At 42.0% G+C, this 18,390-nt stretch overlaps 1 protein-coding gene and 1 long non-coding RNA gene across 2 annotated transcripts in view; one reads left to right on the top strand and one right to left on the bottom strand.

Moving 5' to 3' along the window:
* LOC148185681 (uncharacterized) overlaps positions 1-18,390 on the bottom strand; it is a 138,496-nt gene that overhangs the window by 12,710 nt on the left and 107,396 nt on the right. The window lies entirely within an intron of this gene.
* The window catches only part of arhgef40 (Rho guanine nucleotide exchange factor 40), a 49,904-nt gene that overhangs the window by 12,826 nt on the left and 18,688 nt on the right, over positions 1-18,390 (top strand). The window contains exons 3-18 of the mRNA XM_042511909.2: positions 313-420; positions 3,456-3,741; positions 4,739-5,885; positions 6,692-6,930; positions 7,014-7,202; positions 7,956-8,070; positions 8,174-8,267; positions 8,404-8,490; positions 9,379-9,495; positions 10,305-10,403; positions 10,831-10,982; positions 12,498-12,636; positions 14,125-14,244; positions 15,809-16,000; positions 17,074-17,583; positions 17,855-18,234. Coding sequence (XP_042367843.2) covers positions 313-420; positions 3,456-3,741; positions 4,739-5,885; positions 6,692-6,930; positions 7,014-7,202; positions 7,956-8,070; positions 8,174-8,267; positions 8,404-8,490; positions 9,379-9,495; positions 10,305-10,403; positions 10,831-10,982; positions 12,498-12,636; positions 14,125-14,244; positions 15,809-16,000; positions 17,074-17,583; positions 17,855-18,234 — 3,974 coding nt within the window. The remainder of the gene's footprint in view (positions 1-312; positions 421-3,455; positions 3,742-4,738; positions 5,886-6,691; positions 6,931-7,013; positions 7,203-7,955; positions 8,071-8,173; positions 8,268-8,403; positions 8,491-9,378; positions 9,496-10,304; positions 10,404-10,830; positions 10,983-12,497; positions 12,637-14,124; positions 14,245-15,808; positions 16,001-17,073; positions 17,584-17,854; positions 18,235-18,390) is intronic.

Below are 18,390 nucleotides of genomic sequence, written 5' to 3'. Positions count from 1 at the left end.
CTGATCACATCATATCAGATCAGATCTATGGATGAGAGGAGGAGAGACGAGTGAATGCAAACTTTTAGCAGCGCAATTACTGATTAAGTTTCTGCTGCTCCATCTGTGCCCAGAGTATGCTCTACACTCTGAGTTTGCGATGCAATGAAAAACAAAGCTCCAAAAATATAAAATCAATAAGTGGTGGCAGATGTTTTGATCGTGGCCGGCCACCACAAATGAATGTGAATGTTGAAGCATCTAATCTGCTAATGTACTGACTACAACTGCATTTACTCGAGTTTTCTTCTTCACTTTTGCATATTCATTCAGGTCTTTTCAGTCCTGGAGTCGACCTATCAACACGACAGTCTTCGCTACCTCCTGGACTACTTCATTCCTGCCAAGCACCTCCTGCACAAACTGCAGCAGCACGCCTGCGTGAGTCCCACATTGCAAACACTGCGGATGAGAACACACACATAGCTGTTTAATCAGGAGCAGAATCAGCTGTCAAGTGCAAAAGGCACAGTGTTAAGAATCTGTCAGCTGTTAGCTTTTTGATTCATTTTCATGTGTGAGTTTTGGTAAAGCTGGTTTTCTACAGGACAACCAATTTTCAACTCAGCACATAACTATTAAAAACATTTTCTGTCCATCTCTGAAACCCTACCGATGTTATGTGTTCTGTTTGGTTTACTGTCAGACTCTTTATTAGACTCTTTTCTCTCAGTCCACTTGAATTACAACATGCTCAAAGTTCATTATGGGATTTTTGCCCATTGACACCAAAACAAAACAGCCTACCCCTGCTTTAAGACTCACAGCAGTCATGTCAGTCTCAGGTCTTTTCGAATCTAAGTGTCAAGTCTTCAGCCTTGGATCACAGCATCTGGTGACATGAAGACACCAGTGCGAGGAAAAGTTCAAGGCTTTAATAATTTGGCACATGTGTGACCCTAGTACAGTTACTCACTACATTCTGGAGGGTCGAGTCTGCTCTAAAACTCTAGCCGGCCGGTAAAATTAGTGAAAGTGACTGGTGAAACTTGAGATTTACCAGCCGCTTTGACCTGCAGACAAAAGGACCACCTCCTTTTTTCTGCCTTGGGAGCTGCACTGAATCGACAGCTTACTGAAACACAGTGAAATAAAGCATGAATAAAAGAGCTCTGGTTTTGATTTTCAGACTCCCACATGCAAAAGGAAATGCACGGAAATATGATACTGGATACTGAAAGTTCCACTTTGTGCCCTCACATCGCTCTCTTTGCACTTTCTGCCTCGCACGCATGAAACAAGACAAACAAATGAGATGCAACATGTGTTTAAGTCAAAGCTCGGAGGTTTATACTGAACAGTATTCCTTTTATTTTACTTTCCAGCACACAAACACACAAAGATAAACACACACACTGTTTAGACCAAGCTCAGAGGCTCAGAACCGTCTCATATTTCCCTTTACAGTTTTCCTAGACTCGCACACACACATGCCACGGCATTGTGAGCAAACGATGTTTTCATTGTCGCTTAGTGGAGTTGCCTGGGACGGGAGTTAGACTGTGAGTCATGACAATAATTTCTTCCATATGTGAGTGCGTTACTGCAGTGAGAGAAAGAGAGAGTGAGAAGCGGTGGGAGTCAAAAGAGAGAATGAACATGGCTTTCATTCAGTGCGCCGGCGTGTGCGCGTGAAAAATGAGAAGATGCTGGAGGTTGCAGACTATAGTGGACTGATTGAGGAATTTCTTGTGAAACGGGAGGCGCGTAAGACGGAGCAAACACTGGGGTACATTGAGGGAGAAGTGGGAGGAGGGCCAGAGGACGCTGGGAGTTACAGAATGTGGACTGACTCAACGCAGACAAACTTTTTAAGAGGGGAAAAGTCACACATGCTCTTTAATATCCACCCTGACAGCCATCAGGCTGTCGCTTCAGCAACGGAACAGGAAAGCGTCAACCGTTTTAGGACTGAGCAAATTGTCATGATTTCATTCATGACCTCAAGAAAGTGCTAAAAAAAAAGTTTACAGTTTTCTTTTTTCCTGTAACATTTTTTTTAAAATAATGAGAATTCTAAATATACTTTCTGGACAGTTTCCCCAATTTCAGGATCTCTAATAATAATTAGATATAGAAAATAATAATAATTTTTATCTTAAATTGTTTTTACTGAAAAATGTCTGAAAATAGTATAAAAAAAATGGAACAAAACAACAGAAAAAAAGAAAGGTAAAGAAACAAAAAAATGACCTTAATAATAATTTTGTCACATAATTATAAATATTTAACTATAAATGTGTTTTTTCTGTAGTTTTTCTCTTTTTTGCCCTTGACATTGTTTCCTAGCTTTTTTCTTTATTCCCCAGAGACATTTTCCCTAGCTTAGAAAAAACAAATTTTCTAAATCTACTAAATTCTTGCAATTTGTCAAAAATTTCTTACCAAGTTGGTTATGGCTTTTTCCAATGTTTTTGAAAGAAATTGCACCAATTTGCTCTTGGTTCAAAGGTTTAAATAATTGTAATAGGCAGCACAAAAAAGTGATGCTCCAAAGGGTTACAGGAAAGAAACTGAATGAAGGACAGAGGCAGAAAAGGGAAGACGAAGGAGAGGTCGAGAAAGGAATATAATTTGATCACGTCTCGTGAGTCGGGAGGGCATGAAGGGGGGAGGGAGCAGCCCCGAGTCAGTCGATTAGATGTGGATGGGAACACCAGAGAGAGGTTTTGGATGACTTTTATACCTCAGACTGCGAGAGAGAGGATATAGATCTGACACAGGATTGATTAAGAGGGGAATAGCGCATGGAATAAGGTATTTTTTTCAAAATAGATCAGTTGATAGAGCGAGGATCACACTAGGGGCCTTCTATTCTTCACCTCAGTTCACAGTTTTAGAGTATATGTGTGATTTTCTATATTTAGACTCATGTAGTTTAGCATGCTGGATTTAGATTGATTTTCCTCAGCCTTACCTAATGTGTTTTCCTCTAATGAAACAGCAGACTGTTCTGACAGTGGCTGGCTGTTGTGAAGAGTTGGTCATCTGCATGTTTCTGTCTGACTCACACTGCCTCTCTGCAGCCATCCAGAGTCTTCTCACTGTGTCATGCCAGCTAAGCACTGGAAAACACTGCGTGAGTCACATGTCTGACATTTGTATGTGGTGCTGGCTTTTGGCCAGTTTAGCTAGTGAATAGTGTTGACTGGTGCGTTATCGGTTCTAGAAATTCGACTCATCTGAAACAACCATGCAGACAAGCTCTGACTGGCTCATGTGGGCTGTGGTTTGTTTGCAAGATTGTGCGTGAGCATTAAATAGGATAGCGGGGACTCTAGAGGCGACATTTCTAAAGGGCAGACAGTGCACCACACAACCTAGAGAGATACAGAGAGGAGATTTAATATCATGCAAATTAAGGTTTCATTTTTATTAACACATTTAACACGCTATCTTTTGTCTTCTTGTCACAGTCTCAGTACCTGGGCTGCCTATTCCTTCACTCCGGTTGGCCACTGTGTTTAGGCGAAAAAGTGGTCGTACAGCTCTCCACCCTCGACTGGAGGATTCTGCGCAGTAATGACTTTTACCTGCAGGTGGTGCCCTTCTCTACGCGCTGCCCTCGGCTTGCCCTAAAATGTCTAGCCCCTGGGGGGCGTACCGTTCAGGAAATCTTGGTACCCGAGTCACAGCACCCTCTTGTGTTCACCACTGAGTGGCTGCACTGCATCAACAAAGAACGTGGCCACAAGAGAGAAGGTAAGGAAAGGATTACCTGTACTGGTGGTTCTCAACTGTTTCTTTGCTAAAATGATACACACTGGGTCACAGACCCCACGTTTTTGGTAGGATTTTGCTTTAGGGACTTCCATCTGAAAAGATTTTGGTTGTTGGATATGACAAAAACCAGAATTCGACACCAATCAACTGCAGTAAAGGATAGTGGTTCCCAACTGGTCCAACCAAGGATTTTGTTCATAGTCAAGGTCCAAACATAAGATAATGTTCAGTTTTATTCCAAATTCAAAATAAAGTTTGTTTTTTACAAACGTGATCTGTGACCCACTTTTGGACTGAAACCCACCACTTGAGAAGTACTTGTTTAGGAGATACCATGAAAGGAAGTGAAACCATGATCAGAATAGTCACTGTTATGACTATTTCTTACATTGGGCTCACTTCCATAGTGAATTCAATGGTGAGAATAAACTATTCTCTATTTTTCTGGGGGCGCCTGGAGTTCCCTCAAAGATCCCTTGGGGTCCACCTGGTTGAAAACCACTGACATATACTCCATTGACATTTTCTTCTTTCATTTTGTTACTGTTCATAGATTCTTCTTGTTATTGGGTTTTTTCGGCTAAGGGTCTGGAAAGGTCTCCACTGAGGTTTTTCTTAGGTTTAAGCCATAATTATGTCTGTAATTAGGTGTTCAAGTGACTCTTTGTAGCTTAGCCAGGAAGTAATGACTGTGAAGAAGACTACACTTAAAAACAGGGGAAGTGAAACAGATGGCAAGAAGAATTTTATGACCGAGGCATGGTATGTGGAAAGGCAAGAAGACAATGGAGAGATTTATGAGTGTGTCAGCAGGTGCTGGATGGTCAGAAGAACAGTAAAGCTAAAAAAAAGAAAGGCAGCAAAAGTTTATTTCCTTATTATGGTTTCTTTTTATATTAAATAGGAGTTTTTTTTCGGCTAATGTATACCCTCAATAAACATATAAAATTGACAGTCCTCTCTCATCTTTGCACAGTTGGAGGTGGACTTGACACCTGCCTGGTCAGTACATGTGATGGTGTGGTCCGACTTCCTTGGAAGGAGGTCGTCTACCCAAAGTTCATCCACGACCCTTCTGAGGAGCTGGGCCTGATGTCAGGCCACGAGGGCTCTGACCGCCTCCCCAGCGAGGGGGGCAGCAGCCTCGGGGGCTGGGGTGGCTCATCCTCCGGAGAACTGGACTCTTGGTCCTGGGATGAGGAGGAAGATGATGGTTTACCACCAGACGGCTTGGACTCTGAGCCTGGGCTTTCCCGGCGAAGGCGTAGTGAGGATGGGCTTGGGCGGACGGCGAGGCACCCTCAGCTGGACGGGGACTACGTGGAGCTGTTGGAGCCCAGATTGGGGCCTGATGGGGGGGTTGACACAAGGCAGAGGTACCTGGAGATGCATGGGATTTGTAAGACCAAGACTTTGCCTCTGTGCAGGAGGAGTAAAGCCATCAAGCTCCGGAAGGGGAAAGCTTGGGGTTATGGAAGACTGGAAGGGTCAGGAAGCTTTCGAGCTGTCCTTGGTGCCAAAAGAGACGTAGTTACCCCAAAAGGTGATATTTTACCAGCTCAGCCTCAACAAGAAGTCAGTGAATCTGGCAGAGGGAGGCGGTCTTACTCCTCCTCTGTCCACGACTCTGATGAAGGAGATAAAACAAGCAGAGACTCTGAGGGCCTGGAGAGCCACCGGCTTTATTTTGATGGCGCGTTCAAAGAGAGGAGGCCCGGTGTGGGCAAGGAGAGAGACAGTAACAGCCTCACGCAGGCATGCAGAGACAGCCACAGAGGCAAAGACTCTGAGAGCAGCGACAGTTTGGTCGCAAATGACTTAATGAACCACAAAGTTGGACATATTATAGAGGGCCATTCCGATCACGGGTCTCATTCAGACTCTGTTTTTGAGGATACAGATAAACCACTGAGCGGAGACAGTGATGCCACAACCCCAACATCAGACGCACCAGAAGGACTATTTACTGGAGTTTTAGAAAGAGGAGAAATTACCAGCAGTGGATCTAAAATCAAGAACTCATCCAATCCAAAGGTGACAGCGGAAAGGGATGACGGAAAGACTGAGGACAGAGTGTGTCCCAGAGGAAAGGAAGTTAAAACTGCAGGATTTAGAGCACCAAGGTACTGCTGTATTTCCTATGAGCATTCCTTCTTTATGTTTGCTTTCATTTTCACACTTCTTTATGAAAGTACAGATCAGTCACACTTAGGTGCAAACTCTGCTCATAACGTTTAGTCTGTCCAAACTCACACACATAGACCTCACACCAGGGATACCCAACTTGCTTTGCTTAAGGGGCCACTTTGGCAGAATGACAGGAGGCCAAGGGCCCGTCACAGCAGCCGCACTGATGTATGAATTTAGGATGTTTCTCAGATTTAAGGACATTTTTAGGATTTCAGGACATTTTTAGAATTTAAGGACATTTCCAGGATCTAAGGACATTTCATGGATTTTTTTGGACATTTCTCATGTTTTAGGCCATTTCTAGGGTTTTGGGATATTTCTAGGATTTCAGGATGTTTTAATGATTTTAGGACATTAGGGGTTTAGCTCGGACCTCTGTTGCAGAGTGCATGGGATCCCCCATTGGCACTTACTTTGATTTTTTAAAAAAAGCTCTATTTTTATACAATTTTAAGCAATCTGGCACCCTGTGTATTTTAAAAGTACAAAAACAATTCCCAATGTGATTCACTTTATTTTCACTGTGAGTTAAAAAATGATTAGGGGGCCATGCGGCTCCCTATTGAGGGCCAGCTTTGGCCAGCTGAGTTGACAGTAAGTTGAGTATTACTGCCTTACACCAATGTTACAAAAGACACCTTCTAAAGGACATCATGTCCAAAAGAAAGTCTTTCCTAAAGTGATATAAAATATTAAGTGTGTTGCACCTCATTAGTACCTTCCTGTGCTTTGTCTTTAGGAGGAAAAGGAAGGGAAAGGGGGCCAGAGGGAGGGCGAGGTCTGGTGGTCGTGCACACCAGAAGGGATCAAAACAGCAGGGGAAAGGTGTTCAACCAAGTCCCACCACCTCCTCTGATCTGAAAAAGCTGCCAATCACAGAGGAGAACCAATTGGAGCAGAGAAAACCCGCAGACGAACCTGATGGAGTGCCACCTTCAACTAATGAGGGGACAGAGGACACAAAGAAAAGCAGCACAGGTCTGAAGAAAACTGAATGCATGAACCACAAGTCCTAAAACACCCCATGGAATATTGTCTTTAACTTTAGCTTTTCTCAACAGAGAAAGAAGCTGAATCGTTGCCTGTCTGCAATGGCCAATCAGGCACATCCTTACTTAACCACTCTAATGAGGAGGCGGGGTCAGGAGAGACATGTCCCGACCAACTCAATGGTGTTACATCCAGAGAGCCTCCCTTGCTGAGGGAACTGGACACCGAGCTTCTCCAGTCAGGGAAGCTAAAGTTGACAGGCAAGTTACTTTAAGTTTTTTTTGTGTGTGTTTTTGTTTTACTGGTTAGCATTCAGCCATTGTTTTTTGTTGTCATCGACGTGTACACATTGGTTGGCTGGTAGTTTCTTACACCTAAATGTAGAATTAGCACAATTTGTCATAAGTTGCACTTCTTTTCAGAGTCACGAGTCAGCCAAATCTTAGCATACATACATGATACACATATTGCTAAGTTTAGTTTGACTTCAGTCTCTGGGAATTTCAATTTCTTTAATGTCCATCTCATATAAAAGTTCATAAAACCACAGAAATCCTAGATAAAAAGACAGACCTTACAAGTTTAGATCTTGCTTTGTAATCATCACATATGGAACTTTTTCCTCTGAACTAAAAGTAATCTAGTAGTTTACATTTGTCCTCCATCCATGTCCTCTCATAATCCATAGTAACAATGCAACAGGAACAGTCAATAGCTAATTCTGCATGGTGCAAATTTAAATACCTGCTAAAAACAGACCTCAAGGTGTAGCCCAAAGTTTTCTTACTAACTTCATGGCAACTCATTACTTCCTGCTGCATCCCCTGAACCATTATGTGAACGGCAGCGCCAAAACTAACATGATTATATTATAAAGATGTGCAAAAAACTGACAAGCTTACATTCTATATATGTAAAAAAAAACTCCAAAATAATCAAAAACAAATAAAACCAATTCCACAGGCTGAACTTAGTCCTCTCTCAGTTCTTAACCTGATGCCTCTCCACCGCAGGTACAGTGGACAGGCTGGGACGCGCTCTGGTTGTCACAGAGACGGATGCATCGGAGGAGGGCTTCTCTGAGGAGGAGCTGGCCCGGGTCTTGGCCTGTTACCACAGAATCACTCGGTAAGACTATGTTTTTCCTACTTTACGCGTCCCTTCGTCTCATTTTCAAAATGCTGCTTCTGTTTAAACACCACATTCTCCTCTCTCCGTCCATCCTCATCAGGCCTGCAGCCAAAGAAAAAGGTCTCACGGTGTTAATGGACAGCAGACGCTCTCCACCCTCCACCCTCTTTCTCTCTGCGCTTAAATTGTTCCAGGTGAGGCTGAAAAAAATATATATTGTTTAGCCAAATGTGCTAAATGTTTGTGTTGCTCTAATTTGTCCTGCAGATGTGATGAAGTAGCTCAAACACATGTGTTTGCCTGGGCGTGTGTGTTTTTTGTCTTTTCCAGGTGTTGGTTCCTGGCGGCCTTGGATCTGTTCTGGTTTTGGTGGAGGAGCAGCAGGAGTCCCTTTCTTATAATGTGGAAGGAGCAGAGGTGACGTCACACTAATCATGTTTGCAGTTTATGAGCCGACACACACTGCACAGTGTTTTTCTTTAAGCTCACAGTTAATTTTATGACTTTTATTTGTACGTTTAAATGTTAAAACAAAGGTAGAACACCCACATGGAACTTTTTGTGGGAAAACATTAGCACAATGAAAGTTTTCCTTCATAAATGCAGGGATAACTGCTCATATACAGAATGCAAAATGTTCAAGAGCAAATCACATTTCCAACAGCTTACTTTGTTTCTAACTCCTGCTAAAATGTGATGGATGTTGGCTGCTGTTGGCTGCAGCGCACATTCACATTGTTCCTGAATCTAAATGAACCTCATTTCCACACATTTGGCACATCTAGAGTTTGCAAATAACTCTTTTTTTACCGGCAATTCATCTCATTGCTTTGCATTGATCCGCAGAGATCTGTCTTTCACACACGCATGAGAAATTGTTTGTTGTCATGTGGTTTGCATTTCAACCTGGCAACGTTGAGAGTTTGCACTTTAAAGGGAAATCCCACCCAAAAAAAATGTTAACAGTTGCCGGAACTGCATTCTCTGGCCCATTTTGTTGTTTGTTTGCAATTAGTTTTATTGCTGCAGATAAATTAACAAATGGAAATGATGCAAGAGTTATAAATGTTTTTGCCTGCTCGGCTCTTTCTAAAAAAAAGGGGGGGGGGCTCAGAATCAAGTAAGAGGAGTGCTTTGTTCAGTCTATTTTATATAGGGATATTTGCAACCAGTTAAAAGACTCACTGAGATTTGAAGTCTCTTTTTTGACCTAGTGATGGTTGACCTAGCTATGGCCCCCTGTGCCCCCCCTTGGAGGCACCACTGCCTGCACTTAATTTGTCCCCCTTTTCCTGTTCTGTCCAGATCCATATGGTGCGAGGAACAGGGATCCTTCAGCAATATGTTGACAAGCAACAGCTGCTCAAAGAGATGGATGGAGACTTTACACACTGTCACTCAGACTGGCTCGCCTTCAGACTGGTGAGAATTGTTTTTTAAAAAATTTCCATAGTAGACTCACTCAGCCGAGGCGGACTGGTTTACTGACCTGAGCGTGTGTTGAAGTGGTTCTGAGGAAATTGAACAGGAAATGATCACTTCAGGCAGTTAAGATGGACTGATAACTATGCTTTTGCAAATTATTCAGATTTATTTTATTTATTTGAACTTGGGCCATTGTGCCACGGAGTGAATGTTGCAGCCTCTTAGCATGAGTAAAATATATTTATATACACACATATAGACGGCTTTCAATATAAAGCATCACAGCTGGAGCCTATAAACCCGTGTCCATTTTAGCGTGAAAAATCTGCCATCTGTTTTATTTTTCAGTTCTAGTGCAGCACTTGTGTAGTTCTTATTAATTGTTGGTAACTACTGAGTTTTGTGCACCGGAAGTTTAACATATTACCATGAAAAGTGAAGGAGGCGAGTGGGAGAAAGTGAATTGCAGACATGACAGATAAAAGGACGCTGGCTGCCCGGTGGTGGTCGATGATTTTAGAAAATTTTGATGAACTGGGTGTGGAGGATAAATAAAGGAAAGAAGGTCTGAGAAGAATCTTAATGGCTTTTTCTTCCCTAGACAGTTTATACTTCTTTATCCAAACAGATGAAAACATTTTCCTGTCCCCATGCACTTTGTCTGACCTCTCTCATGGATTTTGAAAAAGCGGAAAGAAAGAAGGGATTTGATCAAATTTATACACTACCCTGTGTCTGTTTACATATTGCTGTTTGTGTTAAAGGTAATTTGATGGTAAAAAAAATACTTTTTTGTCTTCCTTCAGAGCCTGGAAAGTCTCACAGAGCGTTGTGAAAGCGCCCTCGCACTCCTCGGAGAGGCACTGCAGTCAATGGACACTGAGCCAATGCCAGACAACATCAAGGTATAAAAATCTAACATGATTTATTATTTTGGGGGGATTTAATACTCTGTCATGTCCCATCCACTTTAGACGAACTTTTGCTCTTTAAAGTTCGTCCTTTTTTACTCATGGACTTCATGTCACATTATTGCAGCCTTTCTGATTACGTGGGTTATAAATATATGTGTGTGTGTGTGTGTGTGTGTGTGTGTGTGTGTGTTATATAAAATCCTTTCAATGGTAGCTGCTTGGTATGTGGATCTATTCGTTTCAACTCCGACAGAAGTCTAACATGGCGTGCTTTCTAGCCTCTCTGTGTCAGTGTACCAGTGATTTAATGACACGCGATTGTCATGTGCGTGTCACAGAGATGCCAGGGACATATTTCACCGTGTGCAGTTTGATGATTCTCCACAGTAACATTAATAAACACGCTGTTCTTCTTCAGGCTGTTCCTCTGAGCATCGACAAACACAGGCAGCTCATGGCGAGCGTCCTGGCCGACCAACGCTTAACCGAGCCACAGCAAAGGGGCGGGGCCTGGCTCGCAGGACTCACCAACAGCGCATCTGGACTGGCACAGAAGTCACCAGACTGCAGGTACTAGAAGCCAAATGCTTTAAGTGCACTACAATTTTTGCTGCTTTTTTTCTGTTTATTTTCACAAATTTTGTTTCCCTTCTTGCTGATTTGAGACAAAACGTGTCTTGTTGTTGGGTATTAAGGGACTCAGATTACTGATAAATTACTCTTATTACTTATTAGAAGTTAAAAAATAAAGTTTTTTAGATTTTTATTTACTTAAATGTAAGCAAACAGGCAGTTATTACCTTAAGTTATACCAAATCAAAAGGCCTCCAGAAAATGCACATATTTCTGACAACTGAAATAAATATATAGTATTTTCAACAATATTATTGGATCATCATAGTTTCCCAGCAATACTGTGAGCGAAAAAATGTCCCATGACCTCTAAAGTTCTCACCATCATCTGGCTAACATCTTTTCATATGCCATTTCTTTTATTTGCAGAAAGATAGAGATAAAGGCCAAAATAGAATAGAAAAGCCCGACGGATCGCACCCATTTCTACCAGTCCGGTATCTTTCGTGAGAGTTTACTGTTTCTTTCCATAATGCTGTCAAACACTTTGAATAATAAACAGCCTGTCAGTGGCAAAAACAAACAATTTTAATGGATGTAAAAATATGGTGTAACCACACCCTGGGTGTTAATATTTCAGCCTTTTTGTCTTGCTCAATACTGGAATAGTTTCACTTGTTCCTATTAGTCACTTGGACACAAAAGCATGGGAAAAAATCACGTCCACATTGAAAAATACCAAAGTTATCCTTTAAAAGACAAATTTAGAGTCATTACTTACAGTAGAGGTGTGTGTGTCTGCATTTTTTTGTTCTGATGCTAATGAGAGTGTATACCACTAGAATATACATCAGACAGAGGCCTATTGAAGTAGGACTATTTTAAATACAAAGACGTCATGACAAACACAACAATTCTAATTGGGCAAATACTTAGACATGCAGAAACCACCTCACACAAGCAGCTCGGTCCCGGGGGGCACAGAAGGGATCTGCATGTCCTTTGCCTCCTCAGCTCTTGTATTCGATTGAGGGATTTTTTTTGTCAAAATGAGTTATAGGTTAAAAATACTCCTCATCGTGAAAACAAAGTTGTTTGTTTTCAGCCCCAAAAAAATGAAAACCAGCCGGAGGAGAAAAGGAATGTGAACTTAACATCAAATGGAGGACAGAGCGGTGCCGCTTGTTTGTTTGCGCCCGACTACAGAACTAAAGATGATCTAAAGACTGCTGTATTTGTAGCTGTTCGTCTCATCCAGTAATGAGTTTTGGCTCAGTCAGTACAAGAATGAGGCCAAATACAAGTATAGGCTGATTGCTGATTTGATTCCTTTTTTGCCCGGCAGTTGGTCTGCAAAGCTTTTTTGTTTTTCATAATTACATCATTCCTACCAGCCAAAACATGTGAGTTTTTGGCAAGTTCTCTCTGTCATTAGAATAGAAATAAACAAATAAACTTCTTGCTCCTATTTATAAGTAATTGCCTGGTAATTTTTTACTTTTTTCCTATCAGGGCTGCTCTTGCTGCAACCTCTAAACTCTACGACAGCGTGGATGACGCCCTCCACCGGCTCGTCCGAGTCTCCAACCAGAGAGGCCGTGACCTGGAGGCTCTGGGACGACTAGCGGGGCTGGTGGACAAACTGGAGAAGGTATGCAAGGAGGAAGAGTGTGGTTTTATTATGGCTCCATGCCGGCAACAGCCTTGGCATAATGTTTTTGGGAAGTCCGTCATTCCCATTCTTGTGACCACAGTATCTTAACGCTTTGAGGGAGTTTCTTGGATTCAAAAATGAGCTGATTAGATTTTTCATGGTCAAAGGTCAAGATCCCTGTGACCTCGACCGTCTCATTCTTGTAAACAAGATATCTCAAGAACACCTTGTGGGATTTTTTTTTAATTATGGCACAAATGTTCACCTGGACTGATTAATATAGCTATATATCAGAATCAGAATCAGAAAAAGATTTATTGCCAGGTATAGTTAACACAATACGAGGAATTTGTTCTGGTGGGTTGGTGCAACATAAATATAGAAAAAGAAAACAGATAAAATAGAAGATACAAATATAAAATATAAAATATAAAATATAAAAATTATGAGTCTTACAGTGCAAAACAAAACAAGTAACACAAGTAACAGTGTAACAGTGCAAGAAACAGAACCATGGAATTAAAGTATATATATAATACATTTTTGTGGTCAAAAGGTCAAGGTCAAGGTCACTGTGACCTTGTTTCAGTCTCTTTCTCCTGAATGTGATGTCTCAATAACACCTTGAGAGAGTTTCTTTAAGTATGGCACAAACGTCCATTTTGACTGAAGGATCAACTAATATGAATTTGGTGGTCAAAGGTCAAGGTCACTGTGCCCTTGTGTCCATCTCATCGTCTTGGATGTGATATCTCAAGAAAACTTTGAGAGAGTTTCCTCAAATTTGACACAAACCTCCACTTGGACCCAAGATTTAGCTTAGATTTTGGTTGTCAGAAGTCCTCATCTGTCTCATGCGATATTTCAAGGACACCTTATGGGATTTGATTTTTTCAAATGTGGTACAAACATCCACTTGGACTAAAGGATCAACTGATTAGAATTTGGTGGTCAAAGTTTAAGGTTGCTGTGACCTTGCATATGAAAAATTCGCACAGAAATGATATCTTCAGGACATTTTGAGGGAATTTCATCAATTTTGGCACAAACATCCATTTGAACTCATGAACGAACTGAATTGATTCAAAATTCTAGTTTCGTTTTCACAGACCTGGCAGACTATTAGCAGCTGCTCAGTGTCCAGCAGTGCACTCTGCATGACGTATTGTCACTGCTCTGACTCCACCCGTCCTCCCTTTTTTCTCCGCAGTTCCCAGCAGGGATTACCTCGGAAACTCCCTGATTTGCTGTTTTGTGTCTTTTCGAAGATATGCTTCTTCTTCACAACAAGACAGATGCCCAGTGCAATATAGTACACTGGTCAAAGAAAAGATGTGATCTCTCCTCCATATCTCTTTCCGCTTCATGAGAACTACTCCCCTCCTCCGCAGGGTTTCTCTTCCCACGTCCCTCTTCGTCCCCCATGTACAGTAAATGCCTTGTGTCCTCCTCTCACCCCCTCTCTCTATCTCTCTTTTACCCCAGTGTGATAAGGAGATTGAGCAAGTCCAGTCACAGCTGGAAGACTACAAGGACCCGCCTCTGTCCCTCAGCAGACTCTCGCTCAAGCAGCAGAAATTCAAGACATTCAGAGAAACAGCCAATGTGAGAGTTACTTTTTGGTATTTGTTGAACCTTTTGTGCACCATAGAATAGTCTGCATTTATGTATACAGTTCTTTGCATACACAGTGTATATTATATGTTAGATTAAAATATGTATTTGGCTCACAACCACATTATGATTCTTAAAATTAAAGCCACTATAGGTCAAATTTGAAATTTCTTACTTTGGCGCCGTTTAGTGGTAGTATTAAGAATGACACGAAGGCACATAGACTGCAGCAGTTTTCACCAGTAGTGACTCATTTTGCGACAAACATTAAGTTTGCCCATCAGAATAATTCTGAAGATTATACGATTACATAAAACTTCAACACATTGTAGCTTTTAAGCTCATTTATAATTAGGTTTCCATTGCTCCAGTGCAGAGCAAATTTTAACCTGTTTTTCAGAAAATCGGCAAAGGAAAACATGAATTTACGTGCTTTACCATCCACTAATGTTACTGAATATTGGGAGTTGGTTCGTTGAGATAAACAGTAGGTGGCGCTAACTACTCAGTCAGATGCCATTATACTATTGCACAAGAAAAGGATGCAAAAAAAGAAAAATGGATGAAGACCAAATGAGTGCACACTATGCAATAAAAGTCACTGGAGAGTTTAGAGTAACAAATTTACAAAGCAAAGAGTACACCTCCTCCTACCAAAAAATGATATACACACACACACACACACACACACACACACACATATATATATACAAGCTGAATTAATAAGCAGTCAGATGAAATGTGGCTTCATTCAAACTGTCAAAGGTTTTGCTGTTAAAGATTTACTTGGTCTGGTATATGACCAAAAACTTATTGTAGCTAATGTTAGCTAATATTCTTATATATTATTATAATATATTGCATAGATATTAATGCATGAATGACATAACAGAGTCTCTGCTTGCACTTCTGTTTCATGTTTTAGCTCCTACCATCAGACCTATCCTGTAATTACAACTTGTGGTCAAAGTGGAATCTGTTCAGCAGATGTTGCACTGGGTAAAACTGGACATGTTATATAAACTGCAATATTACATTGTTTTTCTATTAGTTTTTCTACCCCTGTTTAGACAAATGGGCTGAATAGCACAACGTACTGATTAGCAGGGTTATTTTCGAGGGCTAGAAATGATGCAGTTTGCATTTTTTCAGTTGTTTACGTGATTTTGAATGAGGTTTTTTTCCTTCTGGAACTGAATGCAGAGGTTTTGGTTTCATTTCGTCTCTCTATATGGAGGCACTCTAACGACCTCCTTGAGAACAATTGGATTATTAGCCCCGCAAGACCCCTAAGCTACACGTTACTCTCAATTACTACAGAAATACTTCAGGAGTCAATAACTAAAATGTAAACAGATGTGTTTTGAGCCCACTTTGCCGTTCGGTGGTATATTTCGCTCATTCTTGTAGAAGTTTTGTCAGCTCGTTCCCAGCAGAGGCGGCTGCCATTATTCCATTCATTATTTCCCAAGTGCACGATTGTCAGGTCTCTACAGTAAACACTTGAGGATTTTCCAGGCAAAGACCTCACAGCGGATCTCCCTGATTCCTTTAGGATCTGCACAGCGAGACTCTGTCGGTGCTCAGTGATTTGGAGGGATGGTGCGAGATGGACTGGGTGGGCCTGAGTGACGTCCAGATCCGACTTCCTCCGGTCAGGGAGAAGCTGAGAGACATGTCTCACTGTCTGTCTGACTGCTGGACCACCCTGGATAACACACAGAGGCTGTTGTCCACACTGACTGAGGTAGGAAACTGTCTCTCACGCACACAGTAAGTTATGATTAGGGATGCAAAACATTGGATTTTTTGGTCAATAACCAATACTGATCAACTTCTCTGTAAATAAAAACAAATTCAATCCGAACCCCCTGACTGAATATAACTCTTTATGCCTCTAAGAAGGTTTTTTGGGGTTGTTCATCCACCCATCACATTTTTGTGAATGCAAAAGCTCAACAATGCCTTGAGGGAATATCTTCAAATTTTGCTTAAATATTCACTTGGACTCAGCGGTGAGCTGATTACATTTTGGTGGTCGTAGGTCAAAGGTCAAGGTCTCATTCTCTTGAATGCGATATCTCAAGAATACTTTAAAGGAATTTCTTTAAATTTGACACAAATGTTTACTTGGACTTAATGATTAACTGATTCAAATTTGGTGCGTAAAGGTCAAGGTCACTGAGACCTTGACCTTTATCTCATTTTCATGAATGCAACATCTGAAGATGGCCTTCAGGGAGTTTCTCCAAATTTGGCACAAACATCCACTTGGACTCAAAAATGAACTGATTAGAATCTGGTGTTTGAAGGTCAAAATTATTATTGGCCATAATTCAAGAACCACCTTGAAACTGTTGTGCTTTTATAGATCTTCTGAGTGTGAAGCACCCAGTTTTAGCAAACATGGGTGTTAGACTGTGGGTGCAACTTGACCGGTGTGCAGAGGCGTACAGCCATGTGCTGGTATATCTAGTTTCATTTTCATTCATTAACTTATTTATTTTTTTAAAAATGTGTTCAATATTATGTATATTCTTCACACATACTGGTATATCTTTCAGATATGTCGCTTTGTTATCTATGCTGTATCATTAATTAATGTTTTGTCAAAAAAATAAAAAAGAAATTATCATAATCGGGTTTGTCATATTGGCAGAAATTAGCATGTTGTCCGATTCTGAGACGTCATTTTAAAGCCAATAATGGCCGATACCGATGACGTAATATTTTGTATCCCTAGTTATGATCACACATTAATGCTTTTAATCTTCCTAAAGGCAAACAAGAGTCATCTTTTCTTTCTCGTCTCCTTTGCAGGCCACCCAGTGGTGCGAGGTGGTGTCCTCCTCCTCCTCTTCTTCCCCATCTTCGACCTGCCCTTTGGCGTCCCTCCCTCCCATCCCCCCGTCTCGTTTCCAGGATGCTCGCTCCTTAGCCATAGAGCTGGGCGGGGGGGCTCTCTTGGATCTCTGGACCCAGACCGTAGAGCGCTACCAGCGGACTGTAGCACAGGTTAAACCCCGCTTCCTTCAGCCGGATAGAGCGCAGAATCAGGGTCAGGGCAAGCCAAAGACGCCGTCCGCCAGCAGCCTTTGGGACCTGATGGGTCCTGAGGGGGAGGGCGACTGGGGACTGGGAGCTGGAGGAAGTGAGGGCGGGCTGCAGTCTTGGGGGTCCCTGGCATCGCTATTCAGACCACAGACCTGCTCCACACTGAAGATAGGAGAGGAGAAAGGGAATAAGAAGGAGGGAGCAGGGGGCGGAGGGGCCGGCGGGGCTGGAGGAGGGAAGTTCCTGCAGAACCTCCTGAATCCGGCAAAGAAAAGTGTGAGTTTGTGCTTTGATATTAATTGAATATCTTGTCTGTCTGCTTATCCTCAAAAATACCCTCTTTGAGGGGCCAAAATTACAAGAATAAACTGGAGTTTTTTTTTATTTCAAAATCATCATTAAAGCTGCTATTTTTTGTTTTATTTATATGCTCTGAGCATTGTTATTATTATTATTGTTTTTTTTTTAAACTCGTATTGTACCAAATTAGTTAAGAGGTAAAAAAATCATTATAGTCATGTTTATAACTATGTCCTTCAACTTTCAGCCCACAGAGGCCCCGCTCCCTCCCAAACCCCCCAGGAAGCGCCACCCTAGCTTTGACCTCCAGGCTCTCCTGGCTCCTCGCAGAGGCACGGCCACCCCAAAACCTGCTGAGTCACCAGTGGGCGGGGCGAGCCGCAACTCCCCGATGTCCTGGCTGGGCAGACGGGCAGTAGCTGACCCAGTGATTACCACTAGCATGGCTGCAGCCATCCCTGGATGGGGCTCAGGGGGAGGTGGAGGAGGAGGAGGGGTGTTAATCAGAGGGGTGGAGGTCAGCAGCAAGGAGGTGGTGGACCATACAGGGTCGCCACGGCAACACGTGCTGCTCGGGAGGACTGAGAGGGAGACCGGGACAGATAGAGCTGGATCAACGGCGCAGAGGTATGTCTTTTTACTTCTTTTTCTTTTTTTAATTTCTATAAGAAGTCCGTCTTGTGTGTGTTTTGCTGTGTGAGAAAATAAGCTGGAGAAGCTCTGAGTTGGCTGAAAACTCCAAAACAAGACCAACATTATAAATTACATTAAGAAGAGGAAAAG

Source organism: Plectropomus leopardus, chromosome 23 (genome assembly GCF_026936395.1).
Source record: "Plectropomus leopardus strain MGB_pleo_1.0 chromosome 23, ASM2693639v1, whole genome shotgun sequence".
Lineage (NCBI taxonomy): Eukaryota > Metazoa > Chordata > Actinopteri > Perciformes > Serranidae > Plectropomus > Plectropomus leopardus.
Note: the sequence above shows the minus strand (reverse complement) of the source record. Positions and strands in the feature narration are given on the sequence as shown.